Consider the following 21,617-nt stretch of genomic DNA (forward strand, 5'->3'; position numbering starts at 1 on the left):
ACTTACAGTTGGTGATGTGGCTGCGGAGAGCAAAGGTAAAATTCCTCCACAGGCAATGATGATGTTGTCTACCATTTGGGAAATGAGGTGAATTGTGTTATGTACAAAAATAATGTTCTCATTGCTGTTGACGAAATCCATTACAGACTTTGTAGAATGGCTGTAACATAAAAACACAATTATTTCCTTTGTGTAACTGTAAGAGGCTTAGATATCTTATTCAAAATAAAAATTTTAAAGTGAAAACAATTACAAAATACAGAAGTGCTAGACAAATTTAAAAAGCAGTTATCAGAAAAAACAACTCAAAATTCATGCATTTACCAAAAAATAATTATGTCTGCAAGGTTTGTGTGTGTGTGTGTGTGTTTGTGTGTATGTGTCCCCAACCATGTATATTATACAAGTAACAAGATTCTTGTTCTTTCTTGTTCTTTGTAAGAATAATCATTACTACTCCAAGGTTGGCCTGAAACTCACTATGCATATAGCCCAGTATAGTAATCCTCCATTTCACATTTCTGATTATTAACAGTGGCTCTGTGAATTTAAGTAAAACTAGTCTGGCTGCATCCTGTTTCTTCTGTGTTAGGAGGCAAAGCAGCTGACTGGGACCTGTGACGAGAAAGTTCCAACTGCAGTTCTAAGCGCACCTTTTACTACCATGAGTATATATGTGATGTGAAGCAAGTCTGAAGGAAACTGGCAGAAGCTCAAGAATTGAGAAGGAAAAAAAAATCACAGGGTGGGTCAGCAGCAGGATTTTTCATATAAAACATGTACTGAAGGTGCCAAAGAAATACACTGCTTTATTGTGGTTAGATGTTCTACTCTATTCTAAAAATAATCTTTAAAAAGAATTATTTACTCATCTTTGGAAACTTTCATGAACATCAATAAAGAAAGCAGAGACACACAGTTTGTTGTTTAATAAAATTAGGCAAACCCCCTTTTCAACCCACACATCGACATTCATATCAGCAGCCACGCCTTTCATGCCATCTCAAGGCACATAGCCTACAACAGCAAAATCAGCAATGAGTCTATGCTAGCTTACGGACAAAGTGAACACGTCAAACGCAGAAACCCCCTTGAAGACAGACTAACGGCTTCCACAGCAGCATGGCATCTCCCCACAACAGCATTCCAGGTTTTGTCTCATGCATGAGCTGGCCTCACCAGCTACTGAGTTATTAATCAGAATTGGTCTATATAGCCTAGTCATTAGAAACCCATTTTTTTTTTGGAGGGTGTTTTACATATGAAAGTACAACCCGATATACAGTATGGGAGAATTTATTAAGGGACTTCATTCAAAAGAAAAAAGTTGGTGAAAAGAAGAAAAAATAAGGCAGGGAGAAGAAAAGGTGAGAAGATGGAAGGAAAAAGGAGGGAGAGTCTGCCTTCTGACATGGACAACCTCAAGTCACCACCTTTAATCCTCAGGGAAAATAAGGGGAAGAAGGGAGTCAGCTCCAGCCTGAGGATGAGATGCAAACCACATGCACTACTTACTTATACATATAGGTCCTAATGACATACATGTTATAGGCCACTTGAACATTTTATTTTAATACTGTTATCATATCATTAAGAAACAATAATATAGTTCATAGTATTGACTTTAACAAAAGAAGATGAAATTACAGATGTATAAGCCAAAACTGACCTTTCTTTTTGTGTAGTGTAAGCAATGCCAGATTTTAAAATTCTGCCTTAACACTCTTAAGTGGAATTGTTATGTAGCTAGAGATTTGTGCTCTAGACTCATAAAAGCATATGTAAATATTTGTCCATCAAGAACATAAATATTTTATTTTTAAACAAATTTAATTTGTAAATTTTATTTGATGACATAAATCATTTAGTTAGTTGATACAGTAAATAAAAATATTCATTTTCTTAGGCTTGAAAATTGGTTCAGTGGTAAAGAGTACTTTTGTCCTTTCAAAGGATCTGGACTCAGTTTCAATTCCTAACACCCACATGGTGGCTCACAACTCTCTGTAACTCCCAGTTCCAAGAGATCCAACTCTCTTCTCTGACCCCAGCAGGTACCAGGCCAGGTATATGATACATAGACATACATACAAAGCAAAACACCCATACAGGTAAAATATTTTTTAAATAAATTATACTCATTTTCTCAACTGAAGGTCATCAAAATGTAGAAAAAGAAAACAAACAAAAATAAATAAATAAATAAACCAGTTGTACCTTCTCCACACATGCACATCTGTCTCTAACGCAAACAACAGATCAGTGAGAAGCCGCTGGTGCATTGGAGACCACTTAAACTCAGGAATCCGAAACATGGTAGTCCGGGGGCCAGGGCTGAACTGGCGCCGCTGTTCCTCAGTCATGGGCATTCCTCGAAATCCTAAATCAACTCTGAGATCTCGGTCTTGTTGGGTGGAAGACCGGCCCTGAACAGCCTAAACAAAGGGAAAGTGGAGCACGAAAAACTGTTAGATTCAAACAACAGTGTGCATAACAGAGTGAGAAGGAGCTTACAAGTGAGTCTCTTTCAAACCGCTGTACAGAAACCCTGCTCTTCTGAAGGCTGCAAGTTGGACTTCTGGTTTGATACTGCAGAATCTAGGCAAGAGCATCAAAGGGCAACACTGAAGTTCTTACTAAAACATAGATCTTCTTTTTCTCGTCACAGGAACTGCATGCTAGTAAAAGATGCCCTTTGTGCAAGAAAGTACGGATGCAATAAGGCAATAGAAACATGTCATCAGTGAACTCTAACTGAAAACACATGGTAGAAGAAATATGACTGAAAGGAATTAAATTAACTTCAAAGTGCATTTCATTCACAATACTTCAATAAAAAAATAAACACACTGTATGATGTAAAAAAAAGAAGCTAGAAAATGCCTCCGCATTCTCAATGAAAACCAAGCAAGCCTAGTGATTATTATGCCCAGTTAGTGATGATCTGTTTTCCTTTATTTGAGATTTGTACCTTACTCAATATTCCTTCTCCATGCCAATTATCACTGTAGAACAGCCACCAAAAGAGAAAGTGATCATTAACAAACAAAAAATAAACACACCTTTCGCACATACAGAATATATCATCCAGTATTCTCACTGGAGTACAAGGACAACAGTGAGTCATGGCTTAGAGTAATGGAAACATAAACTGACCCTCAATAACATTAAAAAGGCAGGGAGAGAGTCCATAGGGCTAACAAAATTCAAATCCCTAAGTGTCAAAATCTCATTAACACTTAGTCACAAAGTATTACTTTAGTCTAAAAGATTACGTAGTTGTAACTCAAATTTGTCTTAGAAGACACAGTATTTACAGGTTTACTACACTGGCCAAAACCACAGCAATAACATTTGTCTAAACAACAGGCAAATGTTAACAGGCCTAAGCAGCTTCCTTTTTAAAAATTAGCAAATTCTATCGCTGTATTTGTTTTTTTGTTTGTTTGTTTGTTTTTTGTTTTTTTTTTTTAAAAAGCTCATTGGTAATAATTCCAAATTTACACAGCTACAGTACCTGACTCAAAGGTTGAATCTGAAAAATCTATTATAATGCTGAGAGCACTGTAGGCATTTGATAGATCACAATCCTTCCCTATTGTTCATGCATCTGTTTGGGCTGGATCTCTTCTGTAATTTCCGGGGGGTGGGGCTGGGGGAGGAACGGGACTGGCCAAGGTTAGAATGAATAGCTCAAGAACAGGAGTGTAAATGTAGTGAGTTACAAACTGTAAGCATGGCCAAGACCTTAATGCTCCTATTTTAATTTATTACAATGTGTAATATGACATTAGTACCTAAAGCCAGAGGTAGAGTAAAATTAGAGAAATGTGGGAGAATTGGGAATATAATTCAGATCTCTTGAATTTCACACACACACACACACACACACACACACACACACACACACACAAACACCATATCACTCAGTTATGTAAGCTCTACACTACATAGATTTAAGTGTAGTATCATTCTAAGGACCACTTTGCACCTAACAGCTCAATACCCATCTGATGCTTCTCTTTGATTACTTCTAAAACTCCCAGAGGCTTACTTGTGTTGTAGCAGTGGTCTGGATTTTTCGGATTTCCTTTCCTGATTCTTTGCCATCATCAGATCGCTCAGTGTCTGAAATTATACTTCCTGCATCGATATTTGGTACAGTTTTGCTATTGGAAGACTCCGTTTCCAAAGTTGTGGCAGTCATTTCAGCATAGTCTAACCCCTTAGCTGATGTTGCTAACTCTCGTTCAGAGACACTGCTTACTCCATCTGACGTCGTAGGAATTCTGAAGTCCTTTTCTTCCATTATGCTTGATGTGCAAGTTAACTCTACACTCGCAGTCATATGTGCAAGCAATCCAAGATCATCACTGACGCCAAGATGTACTTGGGTATCTTGAATATTTGGGATGATGTGATTGCTAGAAAGTTCTGGAAGTAATTTCTCTTCCTGTTTGGGTATTTTATCAAAGAGGAAGGATGTGCTACTGTTCGGAAGCTCCTCCTTCTCATCTGCTAGTGTGATCAATGGACCGTTGTCTTTCTCTTCATTTTTTTTAATGATACCGACATTTCCATGCACCTTGTTCTGGAGTTTCTCTACAGCAGCACTGTACACATTGTCCAACAAGGACTCCACTTCCACGAGGGCACCATTCTCTCCACCCACCAACGTCTCTGGTGACAAATCCATATCATCAAGCTTTACTTCAGTTGCTTCCACTTTCTCTGCTTTTATGTCAACTAGAAGATCATGCACTTCTACGTGCACTCCACTGCCAGGCCTATCTGAACTTCCGAGAATATCATCTGATACTTTGGTTGACATGAGCAAGTCTCGTGTGTCTGTGCTGACAGGGTAGTCTGTCTCACTCTCTGGGCTCTGGCTTTGAGAAAGGTCTTCTATCTCCCGGATTTCCATTCCTCCTTTTGCTCCTGCTGTCTGTGATGAAAGACCAGAGATGGTGCTCACATTTCCTTTCTTCCCCTTCTTGATGTTTTCCTCCTCTTGTCGTTGATACTCTTCATACATTTTGGCCAAGTACTCTTTGTGTGCTTCATAAGTAACCTAGAAAATAAGTGAAGAGAACACTGAGGTATCATGTATATGCCAAGAGAAAGGCAGAAATAAGAGCAATAAAATTACCATAACATATGCTAAATGGTACAAGGAATTTTAAGATTTAATTTTATTAAATAATTTAATAAAAGACAGCTTTATTATGCAATTAGAAACAATAATAAAATATAGTAATGCACTGTTTCTTGTCTCTACCTGTAACTGCAATATCAAAGCTCCTTTGTATAGGTTAAGTATTCCAACGTTAACCAACGTCATATGGTATCTAATCTATGAACTGTTTAGGCTTAAGAACTAGTCACACGATAATATTCAACATTAAAACTACTAGTACTATAACAGCTCTCACGTAGCTACTGCAGTCTTTCCACCGACCCCAACCACTCTGAAAGCCCAGATGGACCTGTAAATGTAGACATTTATAAGACACTGCATCAGTTTTAAACAGACAGGTGACTGTTTTAGAAACAGCAGAGTATGTTCTATGCAAGAACTTGCCAATGTCTTTTTGTTATATTAAAGGTTATTAAAACAATGGCAAATGCAAGGTTTGTATATTGCAAAATGTAGGACTACAACAGGCATAAATTCTTCATTTTTTCTAATATTAACAAAATCTTTCTTTATAGGCACAGAAAATGAGTTTACATTGACCTGAATATTAACAAGGTGCTTTGGTTGACCTTTCCTTAAAGAGTTCGATTATATGAAATCTGTTTCCTACAGAAAATCTTCCCAATCATGGGTGCTAGCAACCTATTACACCTGGCCATAATCTGCTTCTCATCTATTTTGATAAGTAAATTTTATGTAAAACAACTATGTTAACTGATGTGCTTTTCCTCTGTGTCTGCTTTCACCCTACACAATGAGTCGAGCAGCTTCATTCATCAGAGGCAGACCAGAAAACCGAAAACATATATTATTTGGTCTCTAAAATCATTTTTCTAATTCCTGTTAAAATAACTATATGAGATTTCTAAACCACAAACTCAATGGTAACATAACTGGACAATCTAATTTTGTATGTTCATGTTTCTTCTGTGATGCTACAGGCTGATCACAGCTTTGAATTATTAGAACATAACATGCACATACATGTACTGTCCTTGCAAAAGAGAAATACTATTTAAAATTTAATATGGAGAGATAGAATTAAATATTAACACATGCTGTATGTAGTGGCGTGACTAAGAATGGTCCCCATGGGCACGTATGTTTGAATGCTTAGTCGTCAAGGAGTATTTGGAACAGAGTGAAAAGGATCAGGAGGTGTGGCCTTGTTGAAGAAAGTGTGTCACTGGGAGAGGGCTTTGAGGTTTCAAAAGCCCACAACAGGCCCATTGCTTACTGCCTATGGATCAGGATGTAGCTCTCAGCTCCTGCTGGCCACCATGCTCCCTTCCATAATGACAATGAACTCACCTCTGAAACTGTAAGCAAGCCTCAAATTAAATGCTTTCTTTTATAAGTGTTGCCTTGGTCATGGTGTCTCTTCATAGCAATAGAACACTAACTACAACAACACAATTAAAAATATTATTAAAGGTGTACGCCTTTAATCCCAATACTAGGAAGACAGAAGCAGAGACCTCTTTAAATTTGAGACCAGTCTCAAATGTTACTGTACATAGCAAGTTCCAGGACAGCCACAACCAAATAGATACTGAATCAAAGAAAACTAGATACCTAACATTGTCACTGACACCAAGATGCCGACTTCAATTACCTTTGGCACCTCATTTTTTGAGACAGCATTTCTTACTGAGCTGGGATATATGGCTTTGGCTCTTGGGATCTACCATCTTGCTCTCCAGCACTTGGGGTAAATGAAATGTGTGCAGCCGTAATAGGGATTCAAATTCAAGTGCTTATGCTTCTATGACAAGCACTTTTTCCTCTCAGCCAGGTCCCTTTTGAATGTATTTATTATTCATTTTAGAGTAAAAAAAAATCTGATTACTTCAAAAACAACTTTAAAAGTACAATTCAGCTACTATTTCATTAAATATACTTGTAAGAATTGAGTATGGTTTAGTTAAAAAACAACTGGCTCTCATGCCAGCTACAAACATATAAAGTAAAATTCCAAATTGAGAGGACATGAGATGGCTCATTAGGGAAAGGTGTTTGCCTTTAAACCTAAAGATCTGAGTTCAATCCCTGGAACCTATAAATGTAAGGAGAAAATCAACTCCTGAAAACTATCTTCTGGCATGTACTCACACACTTACACATGACCCCTCCGCCCCCCCCCCCCACACACACACACTTTCTTTAATTTTAAATGTTACTAAAAAAATTCCTAATTTACAAACTTTATGAGTTAAATGATCTGAAACCACATTCAGGCTCTATGGTCTCACCAAAGGACAGAAAAAGTGCAAAGTCAAATTTAGGATAGAGAAATGAGCCATAACTGAGAATATCCACCAGGTGGCACCAGATGAGAGTTTATAGCCATTTACTCCATTGCTGAAACTTCAATGACAGAACAAGCCAGGTCCCTGTTACCTTGGAATGGGCTATTGAAAGTGTGTCCACCCAGACTCTCCAGCCTCCCCATTCATATTTTATTGCATGATACAAAAGAATCCGGAAAATGTTGTAGACCATCTCAGTAATCTTCTGTTCCTCAGAACTTTTTGGATTGATATAGCCAAGAGAAAACATCCAATCCTGCCACACGGAACATTGCAGTAAGCATCTAAGACGAAAAAGAAAAGCTCATTAAAAATATCAAAATTATAATTTACTACTTTGAAACTTAAATAAAATGATGACAATACAGCCTGAGTACACAATTATTCTCTGCATTCTGTATTCTATAACCCCTATCAATTTCTTTCTTAGAAAATTTGAATTATAAATCAAAATTCCTTCCTAACTCTCCTGGCTAGAGACAGTTTTTGTTTCTGAATCGTCTCATCACTAATGCACTACTAACACTCACAATGCACTCAACTGGCTCTCTAGGCACCCACCCCCAAGCCAACTGCACTAGCGTTGGCACCAAAATGTATCACACACAATACAAAAAAATATGTTAGAAACTTAGGAAATGACCACGGACATGAATTTATGGCCTCAGACTATACATCACGTCTGAGCTAGGGTATCTTAAATGCATGGCAGGAAACATCGGTGAATATTAGCACACCCAACACAATGAGAATTAAAGGCACTGTTGCTGACAGACAGGTATGAGGGATAGTTACTACATTCCAAGTAAAAAAGTGTTTATCCATTATATATATATGGACAACTAAATGAAAGCATATACAACTGATAAAAGTATGATGAAATAAATTACATCTAAGAAACACATGCCTTTTAAAAATGATTTAAGAGAATTTTACAAAATATCTGAGTTTTTCATTCAAAGGTGACTGAAAATCAAGAACATAGAAAATCAGACTGTTTACCTTCTATTTTCACGACTGTTACTGAAAAGCTTAATCATGTCAGATAAAAACAGCCGACGAACTTCCATCAATTCTGCACTTGGTGTGGAGTTCTTTAACAAAGTTGCCACCACCTTAAGTATCACTACATACAAACAAAATCCGAATTAAAATTTTAAAATGTAACTAAGACATATCACGTTCACTAATTTTTCACTCAATGCTTAGCTCTGACAGTGAAGTTGTAATTGTCATAAAATGGGGACACCAGAAGGAATACAGTTAAGAAAAGTTCTGATTTAGTCACACATGTCACCATATAACATCACGTAACAGTAAAGAGTGATATCTGCTTACTTGGGTTATAACACCGTGTAACAGTAGAGAGCGGTATCTGCTTACTTGGGTTATAACACCATGTACAGTAGAGAGCGGTATCTGCTTACTTGGGTTATAACACCATGTACAGTAGAGAGCGGTATCTGCTTACTTGAGTTATAACATCGTGTACAGTAGAGAGCGGTATCTGCTTACTTGGGTTATAACACCGTGTACAGTAGAGAGCAGTATCTGCTTACTTGGGTTATAACACCGTGTACAGTAGAGAGCGGTATCTGCTTACTTGGGTTCTGGATTTTCACTGTGGAGTCTGGCTCCGGGTGTGGTTTGTGCACAACTTGAGTACAGACTTGCTCTGTCAAGATCTGAAAGATGAAAAGTTTAAACTTTGTTTAGAGAAAAAAAAACTTAAAAACAACTTCACAATATAGCGTTAGTAAAGAACCTGTCAAAGATTTTGAATAATATTAAATCAAAAGAAATCTCTCTAACGACAGAACTTTCTAAAATTACATTTGTCCTTAAACTCTGAAGTCTATATACTTCAAATTTTACTTACGTTGGATAAAAACAAAAGCCAGACACCTTATCTATAGAAGGAAAGAGTAATTCGCTAACATAGAAGTGCTGTTTGTAATACACCCTCAGTACGCACTTTTAAGACAGCCCTGTGGTGAATTATAAATATTTGATGTTTTGTGTCATGTTAATTTAAAAAATCAGTAACTGTTAACAAACTTATACCTCATACAAAAAAGAAATCTAAAATTTGTAATTCTAATTTTGATTAGAATGTAGGCTTAAAACCCTCAAGAAAAATCAGACATTTTGGTTACTGTCCATGCTTAGCACCAAGAGCTGACACATACCAGGAGTCATTACGTGACAGGGTGTGTGTGGTTGCTCATGAAGCTTAGGTTTAACCATCCTTGTCTCATTACTCCATCTAGCTACCTGTCTGTCTGTCTGTCCGTGTGCACAAACATCAGGAGAGATGAACTCCACGTAGAGCTAATGGGAACTGAATACTCTTAAAAACACAGTTTAACACAAAATCAATACAAAAAAAGTGAGGCAAAAACCCATCAGTGGTAACTTGGCAACTGGCTATGAAGATGAAGAGCACCAAGGTAAAAGCACACTGGAAAGAGTAAGTTACACAGACGACTGCTCCTGAGAGAAGAGAACCACAACATCCAGAAATAGAAGCACTTTCTTTATTTTTTTTTTTTCAGAATAAACAGAGGACAAAAATTTACATAAATAAATGAGGTATATACACCAAAAATATATTGACTTGAAATAAGACACTGGTCTATTATTACTTAACTGATTAATATGGGTTAGAATCACCTATACCCATTCTTAAAAATGAACAATATTAAACTAAATAATGTCAAAATGCTTTCTTAATAGTATACTCTCTAAACATGACTGACTATATAGAGTTGCTATGTGAGACAAAAAAAATCTCTTGGGAAAATATTTATCAAAAAACATCGTCTGGTATATAACCTTTTAAAAAGGGTTTTTATACCTAATTTCCCCCAAAACCCAAAATAGAAGACTCCAGGTCATCATTGTTATAAATATTATGACACTCAAAATAGATGCATATTTGCAGAGAAAACACCAGACCATGTTACCCTATGATAGAGTTTTCAAACCTTTCTCAGGCACAAGAGAATAAGTCACATTTTACAGGAAGCAGAATTTGCTTCAAAGCACCACTGATTTTCCTGTTGTCTATTCAATGCTTTGCTTTATCATGTGACACTGAGGACATTAATGGTAGTGCGTATCCATAAAGCTGCTATAAAGATTACAGGGTGGCTGTGTGAAAGCACTTTCATGGCTGTAACATATTCAAATATGAAAGGTTTATACAAGTTATACCAATGTATTTAGGAGCTGACTTCAGCATGTATTTGTTAAGAAGCAGTTATGTGCCCACACACTGCTTAATGTTTGCAGATGGAAAACAGTTGTTAAGTGCAGCTACATATATTTCTAGCATCAATTTACTTAATTAATGTTCTGAAGACAGGCATAAATGCATGCCTCTATTAAGCAATAAAACATAGTAAACTGTCATTAAGAACCTACGTGAGATTTTAAAATAGGGAAGGAAATAATGTGCATAAATATAGAGAGATGAATATAGGTATAAACCCTTTAATGGCAGTTTAAGATTCAAAGTGGTCCCTAAAGATTCTACTGACTTTATATGAGGCATATACAGAAGTCGATGAAGGAGCCCCCATGAATTCCGTATGCATTCAACATTTTCAATAAAGCCACATGTGACAGGTGGCAACTGTGTTGGAAAGAGTAGGGAAAGAGTGAACTCTAAGCACAGACGTAACTTTATAAATCTGGTGTTTAATAGATATACATAAGAGTGCAGTGTTAAACATTAAATTTTATTTTATTTCATAATTATTTTGTATTTCTTGTTTTATTAGAAGATGTTAGTCTAATGTGCTAGCAATGTCCACTTCCTTTGTGGCTTACTGACTCCCAATAGTCACTGGAGACAGTACCTTTGTCATTTTTGTTGTTGTTTGCTTTTAGAAGAAGAACGATACTTTCACTGCCTCATAACTTATATGATGTTGACTAGAACACTCGTCCAATAGTGTCAGGATTGTTCTGAGAACAATTAACCACACTGACCATGAGAGAGAACCCATATGTGGTTCTTTGAACCTGCTCAAAAACCCATGGCAAGGGAGTTCATGGACCCTAGGCTATTTAATTCTACGGATTAACTAAATTGACATAGCATCCAACTGCCCATTAAACTATGCTTATATCTATAGGCAATTAACACTCTCAGCTTTAATCAGAGAAGCTCTTTCCAGTGAATGATGGTAAATACAGGGACTCACTGATATTCATGGTGTTGAGAATAGGAGACAGACAAGTAGTCAAACCTAAACAAGATATTCACAACCTCTCCTCCAAGGCTCATGAAACACTGTGGCAGAGGAAGCTGAACGAATTTAAGAGTCAGAAAATAGGGGAAAGGGTTGAGAAATTCCACCTTCTAGGCAATGTACACTCATCGCAATCAAGAGCTTCCAACAACTACCTGTGACTGTACTTGGGCTGCAGACGGATGCATCAATGTAGGAAGCCGTGGTTAGCGGTGAAACATTCGCCATTCCGCAGGCATCCTGTCCTCCCCACAAGTAAACAACTGACTGCGTAGGTGCAAGAGGCAAAAAGCCCGCCAAAAGTCACTGCCCATCCCGAGGCGTATTATGGGTAATGAGTGAACAGCCAATCAGAAGTGAATACGTCACTCTAGGGTGTATTTAAGCAGCGCCTCTTCCTGTCTTTTTGCTTCTGCTTATACAAGAAGTAAAGCCTCGTTGTAGTAACCACCCGAACACTGCCTCCGTGTCCTTTTTTCGCAGGAGAAGGGGACTCGGGAGGCGCGCGGAACACATCAAAAGCTAGGCAAGGCTGGAGCAAGTACTCAGGGGATGCTCACTACGGAACTATTTCCTTCTGTGGTACTTTAAATAAGAGTGGCTCCCACGGGCTCAAGTGTGAATACTTGGTCAGTACATGATAAAACAGTGTGGGAAGAATTAGGAGGTGTCATCTTGTTAGAGGAGATGTGTTACTGGAAGTGGGCTTTGAAGTTCCAAAACTCATGCCATTCTCAGTTAGCTGTTTACCTCTTACTTGTGGATAAATATGTAAGTTCTTAGCTACTGGTCCACACTATGCCCACCTTCATGCCTAATGCCAAGGGGCTCCATGATGCCATGGACTCACCCTCTGAAACTGTAAGCCCTCAATAAACTCTTTCTTCTGTAAGTTGCCTTAATCATGAAATAGAAACAGAAACATAAAATTAACTAAGATAACTACTGATAGATTCAGAGAAGGTGTATTTGTGTGTGTGTGTGTGTGTGTGTGTGTCACTGCCTTCAGTTATGTCCTACCACTGTGACCCCATCAGGCTCCAATAGAAAATTCTAATCCTGAGGTAACAAAGATGGTCCTCATGAAGCTAAATGGGCCACAAAATAAAAGCAAAAGTCACAAATCTGGGAAAAGAACAGGTAAGTAAAGCCACTGAAAAAAAAGGGTGAGAAGAGAATGAGAGAAGAGAGTAAACCAGAATGCATTATATACATGTATGAAAATTCAAAGAGCTAAAGTAATGAAAAAACACTTGGTAAAAAAAAAGCCTGATTTTATAGTCTAATAGTCATACAACTCATCTCAAATATAAGAGTTTTAAAGTCACCATGAAATAACTTTTATCCTAATAGAATTTTTAGAATATTGACTTAAATATCATATAATTGATATAACTGATATAATTCTATCATGAGTTTAGCTTGTTTGTAACACATGACAACAGCCCCAGATGACTCAATCTTCAAACTGTGATGACCCAGAAACAGCAACTCATTTAAACACAACTGCGCAATCCAACAGGCCTGTTGGTAGTGCTGACTCAAGCCTAAGCAGAAAGACTTAGACTGCTGAGGAGGACCAGTAGGGCAAACCACCAGACCGTCTTCCTGACTTTCAGTGTATTTACAGTAATTCTGCCTTATAAATGAGTTTATTAATAACTCAGAGTCCTTCAAAACTTATTTCTATTCATTAGGCATGTTAATAAACATACACAGTGGCTAACTGATGTTTCCTTCCCATTTCAGAATCTCTGGATCATGAACACTGTCAGAGGATTCTAACAGTCAGTAACAGCTTAAATTTGCTTAGTAAAGACTTAAACACAGACTCAAACCTGAATACAAGGAGAAAAACCTGAACAGATATTTGGTAAGACGCCACTATGTTCACCAGTGGGCCATATATTAGTTTGCTTTTGATTATTTTCAACACTTAAAATAATGATGATGATGATAATGACGATGATGATGATAAATACCCTTCACTTATATGCATTTGCCAACACATTATAGATGCCAAGAAAGGATCATTGAAGACAAAGTGAAAAAAGTAGAATTAAGATTAATATACAGAAATTATCTTGATATTTTACTACATTTGCAAAGCAGTATATATGCAGATTACTTTGTGTGGCAATTTGAATGGTTCCCATAAGCTAATATATTTTTTTGCATGCTTAGTGCCCAGCTGGAAAATTGTTTGGAAAGACTGAGAGGTCTGGTTGGGGTAGGTGTGTCCTTGTTAGATAAGGTATGTCACTGCCTACTGGAGGACACTGAGAAGCTTCAAAAGCCACCAGGCAGTGTCACCCTCTCTGCCTGAAAGACTCTTACCTCTGCTCTGGCACCTGCCATCATGCAACCGAGCTCCTAACCACGATAATAATGGAGTAACCTTCTGAAACTCTAAGCAAGCCTCCAATTAAATGCTTTTTAAAAAAAGCGTTGCCTTGGTCATGTTGTCTCTTCCCAATAGAAAGGTGACTAAGGCTTTGTTAAGAAGGGCTGAGACAGGTTTTTATATGAAAATGATCAGATTTTAACACAATTCAAGATATCACTTTTACAAATGGTTCTTATTTACACTTCATCTCAGTGTCAACTCTATCTTAAGGTAGGCAATTATTGCATAGTAGACACGTGAAAGAGAATAAGATGTGGGGGTAAGGCTAATATTCTCAGTATGTGTGAACACTGTCTGTATGGGAAGACTATGACACAAACAAGAAAACCAAACTCAGAAACGTCCTAAACCAGAATAGGACATTGCAAAGCTATTACATGTGGAAGTGTTTCCAAAAGAAGAAAATATAAGCTATGCATTTGTCTTAGCTGGAGTTTCTATTGTTGTAACAAAAATTATGACCAAAAGCAACTTGGGGAAGAAAGTGTCTATTTCACCTTACACCTCTCATCTGTGAGGAAAGTCAGGGGAGGAGCTCAAGGCAGGAAGTGAAGTGAAGTGAAGGATATGGAGAAAGCTGCTTATTGGCTTGCTCCATGGCAGGCCCAACCTGCTTTGGTTTTACACAACTCGGGACTGTAGCCAGATATCGACTACTTTGTGGGTTCTTCTTTCTTTCACCCTTTCATCCTCCTAACTCTAGATAGAAGAGAAAAAGTATAGAAAGGAAAGGCGCCGTGTTTTTGGTAGACTACTTCCTGCTGATTAGCAGTGTCAAGTGCATTGGGGTAAGTTGGATCTTCACCATCAGGATATCTAATTTCCTTCTTTCTTCTTCTTTGTGCATGACTACTTAACAAACCATGACAGTAACAACCAACAGGAAACAATTAACAACCCACCAACTAACAGCCCACCACGCCTCTCAGGAACCTAGCATTTATATGTCCTCTGAAAAGTCTCCAGAATTCCAAACATTATACAATCACATAAACTATCTGCTGTTGCCAATATCATGCCCCTGCACCAGGCAAATCAGTCAGCTGCTGTGCACAATCTGAAATAGCACCATGTCCTACACCTGGAATTAAAATCAGAACATATTCTTATAATATTTCTGTGTTTTTTAAAGAAACTAAAATTCCTAAATTGTCAGCACACAGAAATACCTGGCCAGAGAGTGGCACTGCACACAGTGGCCTAGAAACTTCCCTATCAATCATTTTCTCAATAAGAGTCCCTTTCCCCAGATATGTCGAGGTTTGTGTCAACTTGAAAAAGCCAACCAACACAGTATTCATCCTTATCTGTAGTGACTGGGATGTTAACTGGTATAAGAAGTTATACACTAAGAATTTTTATCAGTGTTTTCTTTTTGTTTTTTGGTTTGTTTGTTTGTTTGTTTTACTTTACCTCATAAAGCGTGTTGTATGTAGTGACAGTCACAGTGTTTGTATGTAGCATCAGTCGTTCTCCAAGAAGAGTGAAGAGACTATGAGTATGCATAATTTCAACTTTTCGCCTGGAAAGGATGAAGATAAACACTATGAGACACAGTAGAGTCTATGACCATATGACTCTACGCTAAAAAAAAAAAACCCACACAGATGCATAATCATACAAGTATTTGTTTTATCAATCTCTACAAAAAAGAAGCAACAGTTTATAACACAGCTATCTGCTAATATCCTACAACTTTGTTTAAACAGTTCTCAAGGACATTTTCCATACAATTAAAATATGAAACATATTCCAGTTACATAACCAAATATAATAACTGGGAGTTATCATTTCCAGATTCTAGTAATTACCTAAAAGGGTTTTAGATTTTCAACCTAACACACAGAACACATAATCCCAAGTCTGTAATATACCTTAACATACAACAATCTAAAGGATGGTAAACATGAACACATGCCCTTGACAATGGAGCCACAGAGAAAAGAATCCTGCATCATCAGTGCATAGGGCTGCAAATGCCCAAACATCAAAATAACACTGCTCTGTTTTCTTCTACTGATCTCAGGGTTTCCCTGCTGTTTTAGTACTAATGTAACATGTCCTCTGTAGGCTCTTGTATGTGAACACCTGGTCCCAACCTGATGTCACTGCTTCCCAAGACAATAGAATCCTCAGAAGATAGTGCTGCCTCTGTCCCTCTCCTACAATGCTGAAGTTACACACAAGTACCATCATGCCTTGTTTTTAGATGAGTGCTAGAAGTCTGATCCCAAGTCTTCATGCCTGTGGGACAGGCACATTACTGAGCCACCTCCCCAGTCTAAGAAATTTTTTTTATAAAAGAAGAAATTGTGTAATAGTAGGCAGTCAAAAAAATGGTGTGTCTGTCAATGATCCAGTCTCCTTGTGTTCAGGACTAACTGATGATATAACCTTTGTTTCCAATTTCTATGGCTGTATTCATAATTCTATTAGAGGGGAATATATTTCTAAATTTATAATTTTGTTTCTGAATATTTCAATATTTAAATAAATGGCTCTGTAAACTGTCTCCTTTCTCAACTTTAGGGAGTATATTAAGATTTCTAAGGAAATTTAAAGTCATTAAATTATACTCCTAAAAACCAGTAAGTAACTGAATTTTGTGTCAGTGTATGAATATATATTAATTTGATTATGTTTTCTCCTGCTCATATTTTATCAGGTTGGCTCTGGTATCTATTAGCAGCAATGCTGTATGGACATCTGTATACCTAAATAATAGTCTCTTTCATTAAGAAGAGCATAGTCATACAGCATAAGACTTTTAAAAAAAAATGTTGTTTCCCAACATCAGTATACCAGTATATTATTTCCTCAATAACTGTAAAATTTCCAATGATACACATTCTTGCCAACATCTATTAAGTCAAGTTTTTAAGTTGGTCACATTAACGAGTATTAAAGAAAATCTTTTACATTACTCCAGTTTATTATCAAGTCTGGTTTCCTCTACAATGACTTTTTTTTTTTTTTTTTGGTACATTTGTCTTCACAATTGCACAATCAGAAAATTTGTATTTATAAATTCATAAATTATATATATATAAAATATATCTTAATTCTTCATTCTGACTCTTCTTTTTAAAAAATATGGTATCATATAAAACACCTTTATTTCAATCAGCAAACATACTTACTTGTCTGTGTGGTTTAGATTTGAATATTAAACTATAATTTCTAAGAGTTTTAAAACTTCCCTTTCAAATTTTTTACTAACTTTCCTGTGATAATACACACACTATAAAATTGACTTTGCAAGTATATACTGGAATGAGTGTTCTAAACAACTTCACAGAGTCATGGAGGTGGCATGTTCATCATTGTGAGAGTTCCTTTGGTTCCTTTTACACTCAATTACCATTCCCATTGCTAGTTCCAAGCAACCATAAATCTTCACTGCAGACATTCCACAAAAGATGAACCCTAAAATGTGTAGCTTTCTGCATATGTATTTGTCTGAGGATCGTATTTAAGGAACCCATTATGTCATATTATGAAGTAGTTTGTGGTAAACTCACATTTATTTAACCTCCAGCTGATGGACTTTGGATTGCTTCCATTACTTAGCCATAACTAATGGTATTAAGAACACTCAAGACAATGATAAGCAGAAACATGTTCTTCCTCTGTTGAGGTAGACATCTAAGTATGAAAATACCAGGCTGCGGGATAGGTTACTTTTCTTCTTCCTAAGAACTACAAAAATTTGTAACATGGCTGGAGACATTCCCTTACAATAGGAAATCAATTGTCATCATATGTTCTGGTTTTATATTCACATGGTGTGATTATCTTCAGATTTTGTGATATGCTTTTAAGGCCAGAGGATATTTATAAGGTTGATTCTTCAACTATCTTGGAAGTTTCTTAATCTCAGTTTCTGTTGCTGACTAACCTAATTTAATTCTGGTTTTGTTTCAGACAGAGTTTGTTTAATCCAAGACTTTCTTACTACATTGAGAGTTTTACAGTTCAATATATGGCATACCCTAAAGCATGATGCATACCATAAATCATCATGCTATGTTCAAGAGTGTTACACAGATACCAGGAAATTACCCTACAGGTTGCCAGGCATAAGTGGCAAAATGGTGTTTTCTGAAAGTATTAGTTATTGGAAGGAGAATCTTTTCATACATATTTACATTTTACATTTTCTAGAAATTTAAATTATAATTTTTATTTTTTTACTTAAAAATCAGCCTTCATAATCTGCATTTTTGGAATTATTGATTACTACTTCTTCTTTCTGCATTCATTAAATTCATTTGTGAGATTGTTTTGTTTTGGTCTAAAATCTTCTGTATCACTTTTCTTTCCTGTATTTCCTTTTTGTGTATTGACAGCTATGTATTTTACTCTAAGCATTTACTTGATGTGTACAGGTGTTTTGCCTGCATGTATGTCTGAACACCATGTAAAAATAGTGTTCATGGATGCCAGAAGAGAGTATTGCAACCTCTGGATCTGCAGTTATATATGGTGGCGAGCCTGTGTGTGAGTGCTGAAGAAGAACTGGGTCCTCAGGAAAGCAGCCAGTGCCCGTGACTGCGTGACTGCTGAGCCACTGCTTTTAAATATTTAGATAGCATTACTATCTGTTTGTGGGTTTCATTCTCACTTCAAGTTATTTCATGTCCAAAAGAAAAATGTCAGTTTGTTTCAGTATTTTAGAACATTTCATTGATATCTACTATACCACTACCAATGTTCACCAAGTTTTCATGGGTCTGTGAAGGTATATCATGCTCATCTTACTCAGACACTTTAAATTATGAGTGGTTCTAAATTCTATTTTATTAGTGATACCATGTGATTTGATTAACTGTCAACATCATAAAATATACTTAATCCATACACAATTACTGCTTTTATGGCTTGCATATTAGTAGGTCGAATATAAAGGTCACAATTCTCACTAGGTTTTGCCTTGAAGTTATGTGGTCTTCCCTGGGAATTCTTTTGATCTCGATTTTCTCAGTCATCTAAACATTATACTTACAAAGAGAAACAAGTTTTACTTCTGCAATTAACAGTAACTGTTTTCTTAGAAGGGTGAATTTAAAATGTTTTATATTTATTTTTACAAGTGATGTCTACTGTTATATAAACCTCATTTTAAGTTACAATGTACCTTTAAGAGTTAGTGTGTGTGTGTGTGTGTGTGTGTGTGTGTGTGTGTGTGTGTGTGCGCGTGTGTGTGTGTGTGTATGTGTGTGTGTGTTCATATTCTTCTTGGTTTTATCCACGCAGATACTCAATATTTTGAAAGCTTTGTAATTTTGTAAAACGACTTACCTTTCTAAATTTAGAATGGCAAATAAGGCTCCATTTTTAATCAGCACTTCATTCATAAGTTTGACTTCTTGCTTTCAAAAGCCAATATTTAGGGCCTATTTCTAATACTTCATATGTTGGCTTCTAAGAAAATCGTTTTAATTTCTGGGCTTGCTCCATGGACCTGTTTCTCTGAGTTTTCCCCAAGTCACTTACTTATTTCATTAGGCCATTAAAAAAGTGAAAAATTTTGTCTTTCTACTAACTTATACTTGTTTTCCTCTTCTTTCTGTAAAATTTATCCATTGTTTCCCAGCAATAATTAGTATTTTCCACTTATTTTGATTTGGCTGAACTCTGTTCTCATCAATTTTCCCAAGAATTATCACAGAAATAATTTCATGCATGCTCATATATTGTATGGCAGCATCCCTTTTGCTTTTACTCAACAGCTGTGTTTTAGACAACGTATGGCCAGACTCACTTCTTTACTGAGGCACCAGACAAAATGGACATCACTAGGATTTGCGGAGGAGCACGCAGTAACAGTTAGGACAGTAGCAGTCATGCTCACTTGCACAGAATACAGTCTTACAAAAGAATAAATATATTCTGGACAACATGGTCAGCAGTTGCTACTTGCATAAAAAGAATTTGGGGAAATGTGTTATTGTAGGATACACAATCACAAAATATCAACGGGGCTCACTTTTAGAAAAGAAATACTTTAAACTATCATGCTAGTGTATAGGCTGTATTTCCTGGAGAATTCATTGTTCTCTCTTTCAATTAACTCATGTAGATGTGTACTTCATTTTAATAAATCTATTTCATTATATTCTTAAAATATAAAAGGTATCTACACTAGAATGAAGAAATTAACTATATTACTTGAATTGTGATCTTGTTCTATAATCTCCTGTTATTGAATTATTACTTTAGAAAGACATATTTATCATTTCTACATTTTCCATAGTACACAATTAAACTTTCATATGCTAAAAATGAAATTCAAATCTCATAAAAATTCAATAATTGTGTCTGTAATTCATTATGAAAACATCAACTTACTTATGACCTAAATGCTTCAAAAAATATCCCAGAACTTTCAGCGCTTGGACCCAGATACTTTCACTTTTAGAAGCCAATAATTTGTAGATCACCCTAAAAAAAAAATAATCTTATAAGCACCTAAGTAATATTACAAATAAAAAAGTACTTTACAAATACAAGTATTACTTTGCAGTACATTGAACAAAATTGTTGGATACATACTTAAGACTACATCATAGAACTTTAACATCTGAACATGTTGACTTTATCCCACTTGTGATTGCTAAGTGAAACATAGGCAGACACACCTACCTTGTTATTTCTGTGTTCTAAAAATTTAGAGATTATTGTTAATATTAGAAAAAGACAGGGTCACAATACAGAGATAATACATCAGGAGAAAAATCACATATAAACCCACTGGTGAAAGCTATTATGGGATCTAAGTATTAACAATCCTAACTAACCTCTTCAAGTTCACTGTATTCACCAGAAATACTTGTTTCAGGCCTTACAGATACTAATATGTCATATTATTAGCTGCACAGTTCAGGGGTGGATTATCACCAGGGCTTCTTATGTGCAATTAAAGTAACAGTAAAACTGGGTGTGGGGATGTGGCTCAGTGGTAGCGTTGCCTGCCTGCCATGTGTAATGCTGTGGGTTTGAGCCAGACTGCCACAAGTAAAAAAATAATAATAAAAATTAAATGAAAGGTATTCTTTTTCTTTTTTGTTCATTTTGCCAAGAGGAAAAAAAAGGAAGGAAGGAAGGAAGGAAGGAAGGAAGGAAGGAAGGAAGGAAGGAAGGAAGGAAGGAAGGAAGGAAGGGGCGAGCCTCTAAGAGCTAAATTATAGGATTAAGTTCATGAGCACTCTAATAGAGAAACTATGCTTCCCCTATCGACAATTAATTCTCAATTGCTAAAACTAAAGTCACTTTTCAAATTATTTTAATTTGAGTCTTTGATTCTAAACTACCTTTCAAACATGTAATTCTCACGGCTACAGCATCAACTCTCCCTCAGTGCATCATATTAACCAGCAGCAAATAAGCTCACTTCTGATGATCTTACTAGCTCAGATTTTCCCCTTCCACTCATATTGCTGACT

General features: G+C 36.4%; 1 protein-coding gene across 5 annotated transcripts in view; it reads right to left on the reverse strand.

Annotated features, from left to right (window-relative positions):
- Positions 1-21,617, reverse strand: part of Nbea (neurobeachin) — a 518,446-nt gene that overhangs the window by 353,080 nt on the left and 143,749 nt on the right. For all 5 annotated transcript variants that reach the window (XM_076932409.1, XM_076932408.1, XM_076932407.1 and 2 more), the window contains 8 exons: positions 20,524-20,616; positions 15,586-15,694; positions 9,110-9,191; positions 8,509-8,632; positions 7,598-7,790; positions 4,055-5,071; positions 2,218-2,435; positions 7-160 (listed from right to left, as the gene is read on the reverse strand). In XM_076932409.1, coding sequence (XP_076788524.1) covers positions 7-160; positions 2,218-2,435; positions 4,055-5,071; positions 7,598-7,790; positions 8,509-8,632; positions 9,110-9,191; positions 15,586-15,694; positions 20,524-20,616 — 1,990 coding nt within the window. The remainder of the gene's footprint in view (positions 1-6; positions 161-2,217; positions 2,436-4,054; positions 5,072-7,597; positions 7,791-8,508; positions 8,633-9,109; positions 9,192-15,585; positions 15,695-20,523; positions 20,617-21,617) is intronic.

This window comes from Arvicanthis niloticus, chromosome 4 (genome assembly GCF_011762505.2).
Source record: "Arvicanthis niloticus isolate mArvNil1 chromosome 4, mArvNil1.pat.X, whole genome shotgun sequence".
NCBI lineage: Eukaryota > Metazoa > Chordata > Mammalia > Rodentia > Muridae > Arvicanthis > Arvicanthis niloticus.